This window comes from Mus caroli, unplaced genomic scaffold, assembly GCF_978045245.1.
Source record: "Mus caroli unplaced genomic scaffold, Mus_caroli_1 scaffold_18, whole genome shotgun sequence".
Lineage (NCBI taxonomy): Eukaryota > Metazoa > Chordata > Mammalia > Rodentia > Muridae > Mus > Mus caroli.
The window spans coordinates 76961623-76982466 of NW_028227273.1; the positions used below are offsets into that span (position 1 = coordinate 76961623).

Here is a 20844-nt window from a genome sequence, read left to right on the forward strand (position 1 = left end):
AGAGGCCAAATCTTCCTCTACAGGGCAGAGCTACAGAATACACACATCTTCCTGTCCTTTGGTTGCAGCAAATTCTGGCTTATTGATAAGGGAGATGAAGGAGACAAGACTGCTTTTGGATAAGCTTCAAACAGAGAACTACAATAAATATGTATAAACTTTCCACTTGGCAGACATAGTTGAGGTGAGGATGTGTTATAGTATGTTTTATATGGACACTTTCTATAAGTAGTAAGTCTTTGTTTTTCCATAAAGTTGATTATGGCTTCTTATCTCTATGATAAGAGATATTATATGATATATGATAATAGATATCTCTTTTTTTCTTCTTTTGTTGAATGAAAATTCACTACTGCAAATGGAAAACTAGAAGGACAAAGTAATATGAGTTCCTGAGTAGATTCTTTGTCAGATCATAGGATTAATTTTGAATTTTAACATATTTGCTTTTCATAACAAAATGTGTATATAGGTTGTTTTAAAGAAAAAAAACTTGCTTATTAGAACAGCAGTCACAAGAATTCTGAGACTTAAAATGGTGGCATTGTGGGAAGTTATATCTCATATGTTACATCTATAATTAGCTTCCTTTTTGGAGAGTAATCTGATCTGGTAATATATGCCAAGAAGTTTTTACATGTTAAGTATTTTAAAATATTGAAACCATTTGTTATTAATTTCACTTTAAATAATATGATTTCAAAAAGTGATCAAGTTCATTTAGGTGAAAAATGTCCTAAAATGATGACTGAAAATATTTAATATGAGAGTTTGGATACTGCTACTTGAAAAAAGAAATCAAAAAGAGACAGTGTTTGTATGGTATGCTTACAGGATGGTGCCACTGAAGGTACCAAAGACTGGAAACAAAATCCTCTGAAGAGCAAATAAACTTGCTGGTGATGTACTATTCAGGACAAGTTTGGTAAACACAGTAACAAATGGAAAGGTGTACATGAAATAACATTAAATGACTAAGATAGAATATCAAATAATATGAACGAAAACCAGAGCTAAACATGCTATAAAAAATGAGATAAAGTGGTTTAACATGTTTATTAGACTCTTTTCTCCTTCTAAATGTACTTTCATAAAACATGAGACTCTCTTTCCTAAAGAATGTTCAACTATGGTTTCAGGTTTCCAACAGAAGCATCAGCTAGCTGAAGCAGGTTGGCATGAAAATCATTATCCATTGTTACCAATGCTGAGGGGCACATCACAAGGGCCAGCTTACAGAGCAACAGGAGTCCTGTTTGCTTTCTACCACAGGAACAAGAAATTTTGTTTTCTTATTTACCTTTTTGAGGTAAAAATACATTGATAGTAATGAGAACATTCTGCCATACTATTAAAAAGAAATGCACAATTTTATATTCTATGTAAATTTATATGACTAATGCATGACAAACACATATTTGGATATTAACCAACATTAAATTCTGAAACTGCCACATTTTTTTTTCTTTTGGGTTTGTTTTTAGCCTTCAGCTTTCATTTAAAATGTTTTCCCGTTGTATGAAATCGCAACTTGCTGTACGTCTTTGTTCAAGTCTATGCCTCTCTTGAAATGCTGTCCTCGTGTTCCACTAAATTTGTTATTTTCATTCATGCTTAATTTGTTTAGGGGATTTGGATTTTATATATTACTTTGAAATTCATTTTTTCCGTTAATCCATATTGGACTTTTATATATCTATAAAGAAAAATCCAATTTACTTATTTTAAAAACTGCTAACTTTACTTATTTTAAAAACTGTTAACAAATAATTCCTGATGATGGCGGGCGCCGCGGAAGACGTGCGGATGCTCTTCGGAGCTGCCGTCCGAGCTGCGCTGGAGGCTTGGCCTGCTTTACAGCTGACTTGGAGCTGGAAGAGATAGAAGATTTTCTTGGGGAGCTGATGACCACTGAGTTTGATACAGTTGTGGAAGATGGGAGTCTGCCCCAGGTGAGCCAGCAGCTACAGACCATGTTCCACCACTTCCAGAAGGGTGATGGGGCTGCTCTTCAGGAGATGACCTCTCAGATCAACCAAAAAAAGTGCAAAGTCACGGCTACCCCACTTACAACAGCCAAAGAAACTGATGTGGCTGAAGATGATGTGGACAGCGTGGAAGAAATGGAGGTGAAAGAGGTGACAGCTACTAATGATGGGGCCATAACTGACGAGGTCTGCCCACAGCCTCAACCCTCTGATCCAGACACCCAGACTATTAAGGAAGAGGATATAGTTGAAGACGGTTGGACCATTGTCCGGAGAAAGAAATGAGCAGGGCAGTACATGTTTTGGGCCCTCGAGTTTGTTAAATGTTATGAGACTTATAGGAGCTGTTTGGGGGGCTATACACCTCTGTTCTGGAAACCATGACCCTTCTTTGTTCCCCTGTCCTTCCCTTCAGGAGAAGGAAAGCCCTAGTTGTGGGGTTGATGGGACCTATTCCAGCCCCTTGAATCTTAAGGTACCATATGAGAGCTAAGAGCAGGTTTCCCAGCATAGTACCTCCTAGGTGCCATGAATATGAAGATGGCTGATAAGTGTGGATGTGGTTGTAGACCCGACTTGTGGAAAACTGGCAGGTACATTTGTGGAAAGGACCAGAATTCCACAGTGGTAGGCTGGCTGGATTGCCAATCCAGCCAGGATAAGCATACAGTTGGAAGAGAGAAAAGATGTAGACATCTCTACATTCCCCAATGTCCCCACCCTAGCCTCCCTCAGAACAACCCTCATCCTGCCCAGAATTTGCATCCTCCTGAGAATGCTCCCTGTTTGAATACCCTTGAGAGTTTGAAGGATTTGACTAAAATTGGTGAACTTGAGAAAGTTGGGCTGTTTTAAGTCCAGGGATGAGGCTTAAGACCTTAATAACATATAACATTTTCTTGTTTAATCCATGATTTAACCTTGGAATCAGCTTTCTGCAAGCTGAGCTTCAAAATTTGGCAAGAGAGTAGTTTCTGTACCCTCCCATCTCCTTTAGTAGCCTGGGACTTTGGACAAACGAACGGACCATAGCAGTGCTCTGAAAGTTACTGTATGCCTGAAATAAACTGTATTTTTCTTTAAAAAAAATAATAATTCCTAAGATAGATATAATTTGAGAGCTAAATGTGAATCATGTGCAATTACACATCTGCCTTTTTCTACATATAAAAAGATAAAAAAAAAAGAAAGATAGCTGTTTTGTGTGCATAGGCATGTTTGTATGTTTGTGGTACATGAGGTCAACACTGAGAATCTGTGTGGAAGGCTGAGATTGTGAGTCTTCCCTGGCTACTCTACCACAAGGTCACCCAGATGAACCCGGAGCTCACAACAGGAGTAGTCTAAAACTTTTTGCCATGCAAGTTTGATGACATAAATTAGATTCCATGAACCCCCATATGGGTGGGTGAATAGAGCTGATTCTATAAAGTTGTCCTCTGACTTCAACACGTGCTCTATGGCACATGTGTGCACAGTCACACATCATGTACACATACACAAACACAAATAATAAAATAAATTTACTAAAGGATGAAAAGAAAGAGACAAAGTTTTAAAAATATATTTATTCAATGTATCTGATGTAATTTCTGCATGTAGCCACACAAAAATTATTAATAGGGCTAGGGAGATGGCTAAGGTAGATAATATACTTGCTGCATGGACATAAGGAAAAGTTTGGATTTTCAGATCTGGGTGGGGATAATATACGGATGCTGCAGCACCCAGTCTTACTTTCTAACTCTCTAAAGGAGAGACAGCCATCCTCAGAGCAAGCTAGCCAGCTAGACTAGTCCTGTTGTGAGCTCCGGGTTCAACTGGGTGACCTTGTGGTAGAGTAACCAGGTAAGACTCACAGCCTCAGCCTTCCACACACCTCTCCAGTGTTGACCTCACACACCATACACGTGCAAATATGCGTATACACACAGACAAATTCATACCAAACTATTACTGAAACTGCTTACTTCATGTTTTAGAACTCTATTGTGCACTCACAGAGGCAAAGTATGCATTAATGACTAGTAGGTTTGGTGCCTTGTCACTACCAGGCTGGACAGCACAGGGAAAGATGGACTAGGAACTCCTAACCCCTCGCTGAGGCACATTTCAATGTTTTCCATTATAAATGATAGAATTAAACAGTGCCCAGAAAGAAGGCAAGCACTCCACTATGGGAAACATTCAAGTTCAACAGGAGTTACAAAAGAAGAGACTCCAGTTTGGGGGAATCATTACTTCCCAAATCAGATTGGCAATGAACAGTTATCGTCTATCTGCTGTTGGAGGAAGTGTGAACTCTATTAAAATCGCTGTTTTTGTTCTTTGACTCCAAAATATTCACTTTGACATTTATCATCCAGAAACTTCTGTGACTGCTGGGGTCTCTTCTTTTGTAACTTCTGTTAAGCTTGACTGTTTCCCACAATGGAATATTTGCCTTCTTTGGGGGCTGATAAAAGGAGATTCTCATTTGTGGTTAATTGTGGGGCTTCTCCCATATACCCACTGGAGCACCACATGGTTTATGTCTGGGAACTGGCCACTGAGAAAGCTTCGCATTTTTGTAAAAGTTAAACAGAAAAAAAAGCAAGGTAGCCATCTTTTCTTACTGTTGAATGTAAGAAGTATTTTTGCTACCCAGACAGAGAAGCTGGCAGGGTCTATATAAAGGACTAATATATTAGATATAATTGAATATAAAGGACTTTCAGTCTCATCATCACAAAAACCAACTGAGCAAAGGAAAACTTTGCATACTTTCCTAGCAAAGCCGGTGGTTGTAAAATAATACACATACGTAATATTGCTTGCAAACAATGGGTAGTAAGCCAATACAACAATAGAAGGAAGTAAGGCAGGAGAAGGGAGAAAAGGGAAGGAGAAAATGAAACACATTAGCTTTATTGGGAGTATACGTTAATGAGAATGTTTTGATTACTACAAAGTCAATTTACTTCGAGTAGTCTTACAGAACTTTAATTCTCGATACGACTACAAAGTAATTTGAATCAAATAAATGTAACGTGTGACTAGACAACATGAAGAAGAAACTGGAAGTTTGAGTCCAGCAAAGAATTCGCAGGCTTTTGGGAAAATAAGGTTGCAGACTTAGAAGCAAAGCTTTCTGTTTTGCAGTAAGTATTGTGTGGAAGAGAAAACGTTCTGTTCTGAATTTTTAAAAATTAAATTCAAGAAATAAATTGAAGAGGCGAGATTAACAGGAAAATCATCCCTTTCGTTATGAGCGTAACAGACTAGCCGAGGCTTGAAAAAGAACTTGGCAGGCTAGTGAGGAAGCTCATAGGAGGCAGGGGAATGGTGACAAGTTTTGGGAGAGAAAGGGAAGGAATGTGTGAAGAATAAAGACAGTCTGATAATGAAGATGAAAACCCTCTGAGAAATAAAAACTAACCCAGAGGAGCCTGTAAGAAGGATGTCATCTATATTAATGTGTCTGGGCGTGGTGACTCCTCTTCCTTGGTTGATAAGATTCATAGGTGCAGAACAAGACAGTAGAGTTCCTTTATGGAGGGTCAACCTTTTTTAAATAAGAGAATGTCAGAAAAAGTCCCTCCCTGTGCTCTGAGGGAAAAAAGGCAGGAGACTGGAGAGATTTTAGCTCTTTAGTTCACAGAATTCAACAAGTCAAAACTCTCTAAGTCCGGGTGTCATTTTCTGAGCCCAATATTACAATTAGTCACTCACCCTCATGGACTTGCTCCCTTCTTTTGTATAGACAGACTTTCAGTTTAATCCATTATTTTAACCCTGACGCACTCTTTTCTAACTGTATATATAGTTTCTGAGGTGTTTCTTTTCCCCTGTAAATCCTACTGTCAACAAGTGTGGCACCTGAAATGCCTGGGAGGAAGGTGCCTGGATGAAGCTACAGCTCATTGAACCCTCCTTTCCACAGAGTGCGAGCCAAGCCCTATTGGCTTTTCACAGACAGCTGATAAATGGAATAAGGAGATACTGTCCTTGATTAACATTAAGGAATGAAAAAAGACCTCAAACATGTTGCCAACAAGAATGCACTAAATAAAAGGCAAAGTTGAAGGAAAGTTGTCTTAAGTTACCAAACTTAATCTTTTAAAAAAATGTTCTCATTTATGATAAAAGGAACTATATTTTGGCATTTATGATACATGAAGTCTCTTCTCTTATTTTTAAAAAGTTCATTTGCACTAGTGGTTTTGTGATCAAAGGTTTTACCTTTGATAGGTAGAGATGGTACATGGTAATAGATTAGATAGATAGATAGATAGATAGATAGATAGATAGATAGATAGATAGATAGATGATAAATAGATAGACAATAAGTAGATGATAGATAGATAGATAGATGATAGATAGATAGATAGATAGATAGATAGATAGATAGATAGATAGATAGATAGATAGATAGATAGATAGATGGTAGATAGCCCAGATCACTTTACTTATTAACTGAAAGGGTAAAACATCTCATTCTTTTTAATTTTAGGTAGGTGTAGTCTCAAATTGACTTTTCAGTTTTTCTAGCAATCTGGAATCTCAATAGATCACCTGTGTTTTCAAGTTTTCCCTTTGGAAACCATCTTTCACCAAATACTGTGTATTTGCTTCCCGATATCATCAAGGAATCACTTATGGGACGAGTACAATGTTTGTGTAGACACAGTAGATCACTTCAGAATAGCATGGTTCCTACATTACATTATGACTGTCTACATCACAACTCACAGGTCAGCAAGACATGCTTAAGATTTTCAAATAATCCAGTCTCAAGTAGGGATGAATAAAGGATCTGAACTATTGAACTGTGGATTTTCTTTTTCACTCCAACTGTTTGCATTTGTTGGGTTAACAATTTCCCCTTTCATTTGGGAGCATTAGCAGCCACTGATAATGAAAGCCAGTGCCCAGCAGAAACAGACTAGAGGAAATTTTCTGACTCACTTGCATAGCACCAATTCATCAGTTCTGAAAATATATGAAGTGTGACTGCAGACTAATATGAGTGATTAGATTTTTGTGTGCAACAGAGCTCTTACATATAAATGAGCAACATCCCCTTCAGAAGTCCTCAGGGTGTCTGTCCGTGTGTTCCTATGCGATTGGTCTGGAAGCATTTTTATATTTCCCCTCTAGGGAGATCATTCTTTTGAGTATCTTTAATAGGGCAGTTTGTCCTTGAAGTAAGAATTTGATTTTTTGGAAATGGTAAAATGTATTCATGGTACACATCTGTTGCTTGTGTCTACCCAGAAGTCTTTTTCCCAATTTCTGGTTGAAGAGACTGCATTTCTTCTATTGTTTATGCTGTCTTTGAAGGTCTTTGAGAAGGAAATAGTTTTTAAGTATCTTGGGAAATTGCCATTTTTCCCTCTTTGCCCTTTCTGCTAATTTCTAGCTTCCAGAAAGATACTCCTCTGTATGTTCTTACATGAGAGGCCAGGGCTACACTCAGTGAAGGATATACTAAGTAATTTCAGGCTGGAATATCAAAGACTGGAGTGTGGTCAGAAGCATGGAAAGAAGTATTAAATAACCTAGAACTGCCTAGAATTTGCTCAGTCATTCTGCAATACAGCAGAACGTTTTAACAAACAAGGATCTCAGGTGATTCTGTGTACATGTTTCACATACAGTATATAAAAAAAGGAGTCCACCCTGGGCAGAGTCTGGATCAGATGACTTGTTAGTTATATTGAAAAACACCGAGGAGATTAGATTAGTTTGTGGTAGCATTTCCAGGGGTAATTAGACCATGAGAGCTCTGACCTAACTAATGGATTAATGCCTTCACAGATTTATATAAGATGGTATTGTTGGGAGTTCATAGGGGATGGACACTGGTTGGGGTATGTCACTGAAAGTGTGTCTGTTGGGGCTGTATTTTGCCATGGCTTCTTCTTGTATTCATCTTTTTTTGGTTTTTAGCTGTCAATGTAAACTGATCCTCCTCCCCTGTGTATGTGTGCACACACATCTGTGTGTACACGTTTCCTCTTTTAGTTCTGAGTGACAGAGAAAACATGTTCAAGGAAAAGTATCTACTCATAGTCTAAAAGAGTTCTAAATTTTGGTTTGGGTCCAAGACCAAAGTGGGACAGTGGCTCTACAGGTTAGTTAGGTAATGGACTTGCATCAGTGATGACTAGAGAAAGCAGGCAGTAGCTGTCAACTATGCTATATATTAGAACTGTCTGTTGAAAGATATTCAAGACTGATGCATGGACCATGCACCCAAAACGTCTAATTTCATCTTGAAACAGTCTGACCACTTAAAAAATTTAAAGCTCTTTGGGTATTTTACATGCACAACCAAAAACACTAGGGTAGAGAAAATGAGATTTTTTATATTGGAACCCTAGGTGAATGCAGTATCAACACTCCAGACCATTTGCTCTAAGTTTCAGCGAAGAAGAAGGCTGTGATTTGAATTTTTTATAAACACCACAAAAACAAGGTGACAATGTTTGGGCTAGTGGTTACCTATGAACATAGTGAAAGGTGAGGAAAACTTTGATAATCTGACATAAGCTATGAAGAAAGACACTGCAAAATAAAAATAAGAACTCTAAAACCTCTAGACTATAGCCAACTACAACTATTTTGGCTGAAAACATTTTTCCCCCAAAGAAATAGGAGAGTTATAAACTTTTGGCTTTTTTCCATTTGTTTATGCCCAGACTGAGGTGGCCAGATTCTCAGTGAAGAACACACCCGGGGACTTGATTCTATTTATTTTCTAGAAATAGTTAATGTTAAGAGCAAAAGCACACATGAACCGTAGCTTTAAAAAATGGACAGCCAAATTCAGAATATTGAAGGAACAATGATTTTATTAAATCTGTAATATTCTGGTACAGTTGCCAAAGTTTAGTATCTAGTTTGTCTTAATTTCTTTCTCCATAACAACAAGGTGCATTTTGAGTTTTATAAAAATTAAACCATCATGGCCCAAACAATACAATTCTTGATTTCAGAGTAATGGTAGTAATCTTAAAAATATGGTCTATGGCCAGGCAGTGGTGGCACTCACCTTTAATCCCAGGACTTGGGAGGCAGAGGCAGGTGGATTTCTGATTTCGAGGCCAGCCTGGTCTACAGAGTGAGTTCCAGGACAGCCAGGGCTACACAGAGAAACCCTGTCTCGAAAAGAAAAAAAAAAAAAAAAAGAAAGAAAGAAAGAAAAGAAAAGAAAAAAAGAAAAAAATATATGTTCTATGGGTTACTAGATCTCTGATGTGAAGTGTAAAACTATGTATGCTTTTAAATTGTGAGCTTCAAACTAAGGGTCAATGATGCTCTGGGCTAATCCATAAATTTTGGGGCAGGACCATATGTTTTATGAAATTATTATATATTGCTATGAGATAGTCTGTAGCTTTTTATTCAATTTTCAGGGAGTTCATAGCAACAACTACCACCACCTTCATGGCTCCATCTTCTTAAAGACTCCTTTATTCTTGTCCCTTTCTACAGTGCAGTATTAAGAACAAGCATGAGTGTTTGTCTTGTCCCTCTCTTATGTTCCTCTGTGCCAGTGTTACAGACATGTGTGATACTCTGTCGGCACAATGCCCTGGCTGAAGTTGATTTACTATTAGATAGGGCCAGCCATGGCCATAACCTTTGTTGCTTTTGCTGAAGTTTCTGAGAATATTCCAAGGAAAAATAGTCTACATAATTTTCAGTTCAGAGAATTTGTACAGTGTCATAATTATAAAAGAGAGGAGAAGCTTGACCCACCCAAGCACTGTTCTTGTATCTAATCAGATATCAGTCTTCTGAGGTGGACATTGCCAAACACAGTAAAGATGCACTGCATGTAAAGATCCCAGCCAACATGGGGAAATGTGCTGAATTTGAAATGATAGAAATTTTGTGAAAAAAAAAAAGAAATAGAAATTTCTTCACTTAAAAATTTATTACACACACACAAAAAAAATCCTAACTCCTTCTCAAGATTACAAAACTCTAGAGTTTTTTTCCTTAGAACATTTAGCCTCATTATGGGAATTGATATTATTTTTTAAAAAATATCATTTTAAAATGAAATCATCTAACATTACACAGCATCACCTTTTTAGGACATTGGAATAGGGCAGTTATGTACTTAATTTCATCCCGTCTGAGAAATATATGTGATAATGTTTGTTATTAAAGCTAATTTCAAAATATATAATGAGAATACAGTAATTTTCAGGAGGGTTCAAAACATGCTGACTGTTGTACATTTCTTTTTTAAAAAAATCATCTGTACTTATTATTATCTGTATTTAATCTTAAGTATTTAAAACATTGTTATTAGCCAGGTGGTTGTGGCACATGTAGTTAATCCTAGTACTCAGAAGCAGATCTCTGAGTTCAAGGACAGCCTGATCTAAAGACAAATTCCAGGACAGCCAGGGCTACACAGAGAAACTGTGTCCAAAAAAAAAAAAAAAGAAGAAGAAGTTATCATGATACTTTCCCTAGTCCTGGCTGCTGTTTTCTCCAAGACTGCTCTTCTGGACTATTATGTGAAGCAATGCATAAAATTTAGCAAGGCACATATCAACTAGGTTTTTTAGATTAGATCAAACCCTGAAGAATACTTTCTAAAGTAATTTTGTTGTCTTTCTTTTATTCTGAAGTAGATCCCCTAAGGAAATGGTTGAAAACATACATGAAGTAGGAAGTTGGGATCGGGACCAGTCAACCCTAGCCTCCCATTCTGTGAACAGACTGTGTAGGAGCAGTACAGCCTTCAGGTAGTGACTATCATGCTAAAATCTCTAACAACTTCTGTCAGGTAGATTCCTGATGTGAAAGTCCTCAGGAAACCTGCCACCTGGACTTGCTAATGATAGCCACACAGAGCCGTGAGGCTTAGCTGGTCATCACTGGGTGAGGAAGGGTCAGGGTCACTATAGATCTGAGTCAGGGCCAAGCTCAGGATTTCTTTTTTTTCTTTGTAAAATCGTAGTTCTTGTCCAGCCTTCCTGGCTTCCTCCAGCTGCCCTAGGGCTGCACGCAGCTCTTGAGAGAGAATTCCTGGTGATTCACGCTCCTTCATAATCCAGTCCAGGGCCATGTGGCTACGCATCTTTTCATCTAAAGAATATTGGGAATAGTAGGAGATGACTTCCTAGAACCAAGAAACAAAAATTCAGAGTGTCAATAAAGAGAAACAAAGGTGCATGTGTGCAGAGCCTTCCATACCTCCCCGATCACATGGCTTTTAAACAAGTAACCCTAACTTTAAAAATCTGAAACAAGGGCTAGAGAGATGGCTCAGTGGTTAAGAACTCAATTCCCAGCAACCACATGGTGGCTCACAGCCATCATCTATAAAGGGATCTGATGTCCTCTTCTGGTGTGTCTGGAGACAGGTATAGTGTACTCATATAAATAAAATAAATCTTTAAAAAATATGAAACCAAATTCCATTGACATACTTCTAAAAAGGAAATGATGAACTAATCTGGTCTTGCAAAGCCTGTCACTCCAGAATAAGTCAAAACATAACACTAAAAATTACAAAATGAAGCTCTAGAAAATACAAGCCTATCCTTGAAACTGTATTCCTGTAACAACTAATATAAATATAACTTAATTCTTCATTGAACCCTTAAGCTCAGTATCATTGCCTTTGACACGACAGAAACAGGAAAGGAGCTACACAGACAAGTTGAGTTAGAATAAGGTTTGGACATGCCTAGTACAGGAATGGGAAAGGACTCAGTCAAGGGGACTTCAGAACAAACAAGACTTTGAACCCAAGACTCTACATTACATCCTAGCTTCTGTGCTTTGATGTGGAACACAGTCCAAGAGTAGGGTCTTGTGAGGAGAATTGTGTTTGTAAAAAAAAAAAAAAAAAAAAAAAAAAAGCCAAGAACACAAGACTGTTGCGGTAAAGGTTGTATTTGTATTTGTATTATTCAAATGTTGATTTCTGTACTGGCAACGAGCTGAGTACTATTTGGATTTTGGTATTGTTCTTTTTATAGATCATCACCTGCCTCATACTTTGTAAGCATGCACCTCCCTCACCTTCTAATTGGTTTAATAAAGAACAGATGGCCAATAGCAAAGAGGGAGAGAAAAGGTAGGACTTCTGGGTTGAGATAGGAAGCAGGGTGGAATGAACAGGTGCCGGGTCTGAGGGAGAGGTAACAGGCTATGTGGCAGGCATAGACTAGATTAGTTGGGTTACTTTAATTACCAGCTAGTTGGGAGATACCCAGTTATAGTGCCTAAACTTTCATAACTGTTAATAAGTCTCTGTTGTTATTCAGGAGCGGGTGGGTCTGAGATAGTCCATCAGTACAAAACAAGAAGAATCTCAGTCTCCTTAAAAATATAAACGTGGCTCTTCTGGTCTGACCAGCACAGGGGTAGCTAGGGCGCAGGGTCGGCTGACACCCGCCAGCTACCCACGACACCCGCCACAGGATATTGAGACTTCTGGTGAGTGGAACACAGCTTCTGCTCCAGTCCAATCTCGCGGGACCTGAGACTGCTTTGGTTGGGGAGGCAGAAAACCGGCCTGAGTAGGGCCACAAGCCTCTTCCGATCTGACCAGCACAGGGGTAGCTAGGGCGCAGGGTCAGCTGACACCCGCCAGCTACCCACGACACCCGCCACAGATTCTTAAGACTTCTGGTGAGTGGAACACAGCATCTGCTCCAATCTTTAAACAGTGACAACGATAAAAACTAACCCCAGAGATTACCAGATGGCGAAAGGTAAACGTAATAATCTTACTAACAGAAACCAAGACCACTCACCATCATCAGAACCCAGCACTCCCACTTCGCCCAGTCCAGGGCACCCCAACACACCGGAGAAGCTAGACCCGGATCTAAAAGCATATCTCATGTTGATGGTAGAGGACATAAAGAAGGACTTTAATAACACACTTAAAGAAATACAGGAGAACACTGCTAAACAGGTAGAAGACATTAAAGAGGAAGCACAAAAATCCCTTAAAGAATTGCAGGAGAACACTGCTAAACAGGTAGAAGACATTAAAGAGGAAGCACAAAAATCCTTAAAGAATTGCAGGAAAACCAGACCAAACAGGTGATGGAATTGAATAAAACCATCCAAGACCTAAAAAGGGAAGTAGAGACAATGAAGAAAACCAAAATTGAGGCAACGCTGGAGATAAAAACCCTAGGAAAGAAATCTGGAACCATAGATGCGAGCATCAGCAACAGAATACAAGAGATGGAAGAGAGAATCTAAGGTGCAGAAGACTCCATAGAGAACATCGGCACGACAATCAAAGAAATTACAAGATCCAAAAAGATCCTAACTCAAAACATCCAGGAAATCCAGGACAAAATGAGAAGACCAAACCTACGGATAATAGGAGTAGATGAGAATGAAGATTTTCAACTCAAAGGACCAGCAAATATCTTCAACAAAATTATAGAAGAAAACTTCCCAAACCTAAAGAAAGAGATGCCCATGAACATACAAGAAGCTTACAGAACTCCAAATAGACTGGACCAGAAAAGAAATTCCTTCCGACACATAATAATCAGAACAACAAATGCACTAAATAAAGATAGAATATAAAAGCAGTAAGGGGAAAAAGGTCAAGTAACATATAAAGGCAAGCCTATCAGAATTACACCGGATTTTTCACCAGAGACTATGAAAGCCAGAAGGGCCTGGACAGATGTTATACAGAAACTAAGAGAACACAATTTCCAGCCCAGGCTACTATACCCAGCCAAACTCTCAATTACCATAGATGGAGAAACCAAAGTATTCCACGACAAAACCAAATTCACACATTATCTTTCCACGAATCCAGCCCTTCAAAGGATAATAACAGAAAAAAACCAATACAAGGATGGAAACCACGTCCTAGAAAAAGCAAGAAGGTAATCCCTCAACAAACCTAAAAGAAGACAGCCACAAGAACAGAACACCAACTCTAAAAACAAAAATAAAAAGAAGCAACAATTACTTCTCCCTAATATCTCTTAATATCAATGGACTCAACTCCCCAATAAAAAGACATAGACTAACAGGCTGGCTACAGAAACAGGACCCAACATTTTGCTGCTTACAGGAAACTCATCTCAGAGAAAAAGATAGACACTACCTCAGAATGAAAGGCTGGAAAACAATTTTCCAAGCAAATGGTAGGAAGAAACAAGCTGGAGTAGCCATTCTAATATCTGATAAGATTGACTTCCAACCCAAAGTCATCAAAAAAGACAAGGAAGGGCACTTCATTCTCATCAAAGGTAAAATCCTCCAAGAGGAACTATCAATTCTGAATATCTATGCTCCAAATACAAGGGCAGCCTCATTCATTAAAGATACTTTAGTAAAGCTCAAAGCACACATTGCACCTCACACAATAATAGTGGGAGACTTCAACACACCACTTTCACCAATGGACAGATCATGGAAGCAGAAACTAAACAGGGACACAGTGAAACTAACAGAGGTTATGAAACAAATGGATCTGACAGATATCTACAGAACATTTTATCCTAAAACAAAAGGATATACCTTCTTCTCAGCACCTCACGGTACCTTCTCCAAAATTGACCACATAATTGGTCACAAAACAAGCCTCAATATATACAAAAATATTGAAATTGTCCCATGCATCCTATCAGATCACCATGGACTAAGGCTGATCTTCAATAACAAAATAAATAATAGAAAGCCAACACACACGTGGAAACTAAACAACACTCTTCTCAATAATACCTTGGTCAAGGAAGGAATAAAGAAAGAAAGTAAGGACTTTCTGGAGTTTAATGACAATGAAGCCACAACATACCCAAACTTATGGGACACATTGAAAGCATTTCTAAGAGAAAAACTCATAGCTCTGAGTGCCTCCAAAAAGAAACTAGAGAGAGCACACATTAGCAGCTTGACAACACACCTAAAAGCTCTAGAACGAAAGGAAGCAAATTCACCCAAGAGGAGTAGACGGCAAGAAATAATCAAACTCAGGGGTAAAATCAACCAAGTGGAAACAAGAAGAACAATTCAAAGAATCAACCAATCGAGGAGCTGGTTCTTTGAGAAAATCAACAAGATAGATAAACCCTTAGCCAGACTCACTAGAGGGCATAGGGAAATTATTCTAATTAACAAAATCAGAAATGAAAAGGGAGACATAACAACAGACCCCGAAGAAATCCAAAACACCATCAGATCCTTCTACAAAAGGCTATACTCAACAAAACTGGAGAACCTGGATGAAATGGACAAGTTTCTAGACAGATACCAGGTACCAAAGTTAAATCAAGATCAGGTTAATGATCTAAACAGTCCCATATCCCCTAAAGAAATAGAAGCAGTCATTAATAGTCTCCCAACCAAGAAAAGCCCAGGACCAGATGGGTTTAGTGCAGAGTTCTATCAAACCTTCAAAGAAGATCTAATCCCAGTTCTTCACAAACTATTCCACAAAATAGAATCAGAAGGTACTCTACCCAACTCATTCTATGAAGCCACAATTACTCTGATACCTAAACCACATAAAGACCCAACAAAAATAGAGAACTTCAGACCAATTTCCCTTATGAATATTGATGCAAAAATCCTCAATAAAGTTCTCGCTAACCGAATTCAAGAACACATCAAAACAATCATCCATCCTGACCAAGTAGGTTTCATCCCAGGGATGCAAGGATGGTTCAATATACGAAAATCCATCAATGTAATCCATTATATAAACAAACTCAAAGACAAAAACCACATGATCATCTCGTTAGATGCTGAAAAAGCATTTGACAAAATCCAACACCCATTCATGATAAAAGTCTTGGAAAGATCAGGAATTCAAGGCCCATACCTAAACATGATAAAAGCAATATACAGCAAACCAGTAGCCAACATCAAAGTAAATGGTGAGAAGCTGGAAGCAATCCCACTAAAATCAGGGACTAGACAAGGCTGCCCACTCTCTCCCTACCTATTCAAAATTGTACTTGAAGTCCTAGCCAGAGCAATTAGACAACAAAAGGAGATCAAGGGGATACAAATCGGAAAAGAAGAAGTCAAAATATCGCTTTTTGCAGATGATATGATAGTATACATAAGTGACATTAAAAATTCCACCAAAGAACTCCTAAGCCTGATAAATAGCTTCGGAGAAGTAGCTGGATATAAAATTAACTCAAGCAAGTCAATGGCCTTTCTGTACACAAAGGATAAACAGGCAGAGAAGGAAATTAGGGAAACAACACCCTTCTCAATAGTCACAGACAATATAAAATACCTTGGCGTGACTCTAACTAAGGAAGTGAAAGATCTGTATGACAAGAACTTCAAGTCCCTGAAAAAAAAATTTAAGAAGATCTCAGAAGATGGAAAGACCTCCCATGCTCATGGATTGGCAGGATGAACATTGTAAAAATGGCTATCTTACCAAAAACAATCTACAGATTCAATGCAATCCCCATCAAAATTCCAACTCAATTCTTCAACGAATTAGAAAGGGCAATCTGCAAATTCATCTGAAACAACAAAAAACCTAGGATAGCAAAAACTCTTCTCAAGGATAAAAGAACCTCTGGTGGAATCACCATGCCTGACCTAAAGCTGTACTACAGAGCAATTGTGATAAAAACTGCATGGTACTGGTATAACGACAGACAAGTAGACCAATGGAACAGAATTGAAGACCCTGAGATCAACCCACATACCTATGGTCACTTGATCTTTGACAAGGGAGCAAAAACCATCCAGTGTAAAAAAGACAGCATTTTCAACTAATGGTGCTGACACACCTGGCGGTTATCATGTAGAAGAATGCGAATCGATCCATTCCTATCTCCTTGTACCAAGGTCAAATCTAAGTGGATTAAGGAACTCCACATAAAACCAGAGACACTGAAACTTATAGAGTTGAAATTAGGGAAAAGCCTCGAAGATATGGGTACAGGGGAAAAATTCCTGAATAGAACAGCAAAGGCTTGTGCTGTAAGATCGAGAATCGATAAATGGGACCTCATAAAGTTGCAAAGCTTCTGCAAGGCAAAAGACACCGTCAATAAGACAAAAAGACCACCAACAGATTGGGAAAGGATTTTTACCTATCCTAAATCAGATAGGGGACTAATATCCAATATATATATAAAGAACTCAAGAAGGTGGACTCCAGAAAATCAAATAACCCCGTTAAAAAATGGGGCTCAGAACTGAACAAAGAATTCTCACCTGAGGAATACCGAATGGCAGAGAAGCACCTGAAAAAATGTTCAACATCCTTAATCATCAGGGAAATGCAACTCAAAACAACCCTGAGATTCCACCTCACACCAGTCAGAATGGCTAAGATCAAAAATTCAGGTGACAGCAGATGCTGGCAAGGATGTGGAGAAAGAGGAACACTCCTTCATTGTTGGTGGGATTGCAAGCTGGTACAACCACTCTGGAAATCAGTCTGGAGGTTCCTCAGAAAATTGGACATAATACTACCAGAGGATCCAGCAATACCTCTCCTGGGCATATATCCAGAAGATGTTCCAACCGGTAAGAAGGACACATGCTCCACTATGTTCATAGCAGCCCTATTTATAATAGCCAGAAGCTGGAAAGAACCCAGATGCCCCTCAACAGAGGAATGGATACAGAAAATGTGGTACATTTACACAATGGAGTACTACTCAGCTATTAAAAGGAATGAATTTATGAAATTCCTAGGCAAATGGATGGATCTGGAGGGCATCATCCTGAGTGAGGTAACATATTCATAAAGGAACTCACACAATATGTACTCACTGATAAGTGGATATTAGCCCAAAAACTTAGGATACCCAAGATATAAGATACAATTTGTTAAACGCATGAAACTCAAGAAGAACGAAGACCAAAGTGTGGACACTGTGCCCCTTCTTGGAATTGGGAACAAAACACCCATGGAAAGAGTTACAGAGATAAAGTTTGGAGCTGTGAAGAAAGGATGGACCATCTAAAGACTGCCATATCCAGGGATCCATCCCATAATCAGCTTCCAAACGCTGACACCATTGCATACACTAGCAAGATTTTGCTGAAAGGACCCAGATATAGCTGTCTCTTGTGAGACAATGCCGGGGCCTAGCAAACACAGAAGTGGATGCTCACAGTCAGCTATTGGATGGATCACAGGGCCCCCAATGGAGGAGCTAGAGAAAGTACCCAAGGAGCTAAAGGGAACTGCAACCCCATAGGTGGAACATTATTATGAACTAACCAGTACCCCAGAGCTCTTGACTCTAGCTGCATTTGTATCAAAAGATGGCCTAGTCGGCCATCACTGGAAAGAGAGGCCCATTGGACTTGCCAACTTTATATGCCCCAGTACAGGGGAATGCCAGGGCCAAGAGGTGGGGGTGGGTGGGTGGGGAAGTGGGGGGGGGGAGTGCATTGGGGACTTTTTGGATAGCATTGGAAATGTAATTGAGGAAAATACCTAATTTAAAAAATAAAACAAAAAAGAAATTAGACAGCTGCAAAAAAATATATATATATAAACGTGTTCTAGGAATATATTTTCATGCTTTTTCCAAATGTAGCAGATAGGAGTGAGTTTACTTCGTGTTATTCATTACAACTGACTATTACCTCTATGGAAAGCCACGTGTGGCTGGTCTGCCATGTGCAACTTGCCCTTGTGTTTGTACACTTTACTCATGTGACTCTTCTTAACTCTCAAAGTATAAATTGTCAGATGCTCTGAGTAAGCTGGGCTATTGCAAGAGACTTTAGTCCACCTCAGATTTTGCCTCAGTTCTCCCAGGTTTCACTGTCTTTAGACTGTTAAACACTGTGTTAACATAAAGAACATAAATATCCAAGTAGCTCACTTAAGCACAGAAATAAGCTTCAAAAATACACGGTAGAATGGGTAATTATCATTATTGGTATTACAAAGATACTTTTGTGATACACTATTTCTTGCTTTTGCAGATAATTAAAAATTAACCATTCCTTACAATTCTTCGCTGAAAAAAAATATCAATCCATCATGCTGTCATATACATGTTTGATCATGGAGAATGGATGCATTGCTTATTTTTATTTTCAAGAACATATGGTATTTATTTATGACCTTAACAAATTAAAAACAATCATGGAAAAGTGTTTATAACCAAACCAACATATTTCAAAGGACTTTAATAAAATCAAAGGAAAGGGGGAAAAAGACAGCCCAAACCCTTGTCAGCTACTCGTTTCTTTTCCATCTTTGACAATTTGAGAGCCAGACTTCCTAAGCAGAGAACAGCTCAACTCTCCTGGGGTTGCAGTGCCTCCACCCTCATCATGCTGACTATTAGAGGCTTAGTTCTTCATACAAATTCTAGGAAATTCTCAACAATCAATTATTGTCTTTCAAGTTCTAATGGTGCGTTGAGAAAGGATACATCTCAGAGGACAGCATGGAGAAAGTACGAAACACACAGGACACGGTTGATATTTGGTGCTAAGAAGAGGAAGGATTCTTATTCTAAATAATGAAGACGTACTGAGACATTGCCTCTGGGAAACAAAAAGGAAACTCCTAAACCATAAAATTAAGGTGACTAAATTCAAGGGCGTCCAACTTCATGATCCTTTCTGCTGCTTTTGAGGAGCTTTTGGTGGTTGAGAAATAACCTTTTGGTGTAATGACTCGGTCTGTGTTTAGCAAGGGGGTTGGAAAGCAGCTCATTCTCTTTCTTTCTGCATTGGAGAGTCCAAGAGGGCACAGATCCAAGGTAAAAGACTGGAGGCACAAGGTATGTCAATACCTTATTGAGAACCCAACACTGTCTTAATGATTGCTTCATTCTGCTTTCAGTATAATGTGTGTTCAGATCAACCCTAGGCAATGCCAACATTCTAAGTGTGTGGCAGCCTTTGGCTCAGTATCTCTTCACTTGCCCCTGCTCTTAACTCAATAGGAAAATAGAATTGTAAAACAAAGAAATGTGTAAATAGAGGAAGTTTTAGTCAGTATCTGTAAAATGTAAACAAAACCCTCTTCAAAGTTTGATATGCTCCTGTCCTTGTTCTTGGAACGCTAACCTGTTTCAAGCACACCATCTCACCTGTCGAGAGCACTTTGTTTCACGGAGGGCTTTCAGGCTTCCATTCCAGTGCAGTAGTTGGAAAATGGTCATTAGTTCCTACAAAACCCAAACATCTGTCAGTGATCTTAAAGCAGAATGTCAGTAAGAGCTGAGCAGATGTAACTCTGACCCCCAAAAGCAAAGGAAACAAGATTTATGATATTGTCATATACCTTGGGACTTTCCAAAGAATAGAGCCCCCTAGGCCCCTGAAGTATAATCTTCATTCCCTTGCTGTATCCTATTTTCAATACAAAATTACTAAATGATTGACAAGTATCTTTCAACACTAAAAATATACACATAAAAATAATTGTACACACCAAAAGTTACTTAAGTATGTCAGAACATAGGAAAGCTAACATACAAAGTTATGTATATGTTATAGAATGTTTTAATAGGCAGAGACTGAAAATATTTCAAATGTTCACTTTTAGAGAACAATTAAAGAATAATTTGTCCATATCACTGAACGCTGCATGCATAATGAATATAAATGCTTAAAAGGTTTTAGGTTTTAAATCATGTGACTGATATTAAAGAAAACAACTGAAATTTTAACAATTTAAACTGAAAAATAAATATGCCTATATTACCAAGTAAAATTTATAGGAGTCCATTTGCTTTGAACCATGCTCCTTCCAATATTTGGCCCAAAACGGACCAAACAAAACTTTAGACTCACTCATGCTAAAGTTCCGTGTCAACAAGTTGAAATATATTCTTCACTTGACTTTTTCAAAAAGCAAGAAAGGGATCAGGATATAGTGAGGGAGGTGGGGAGGGTGGGG

General features: G+C 38.5%; 1 protein-coding gene and 1 pseudogene across 1 annotated transcript in view; one reads left to right on the plus strand and one right to left on the minus strand.

The window, feature by feature from the left end:
• Window positions 1-1788: 1788 nt before the first annotated feature.
• LOC110284257 (pre-rRNA-processing protein TSR2 homolog pseudogene) lies at window positions 1789-3083 on the plus strand (annotated as a pseudogene).
• Window positions 3084-8827: 5744 nt separating this feature from the next.
• Window positions 8828-20844, minus strand: part of Lix1 (limb and CNS expressed 1) — a 63406-nt gene continuing 51389 nt past the window's right edge. Inside the window, exons 5-6 of the mRNA XM_021149806.2 lie at window positions 20033-20110; window positions 8828-11115 (exon numbers count right to left, since the gene is read on the minus strand). Of these exons, the coding sequence (XP_021005465.1) occupies window positions 10828-11115; window positions 20033-20110 (366 nt within the window). The 3' untranslated portion in view covers window positions 8828-10827. The remainder of the gene's footprint in view (window positions 11116-20032; window positions 20111-20844) is intronic.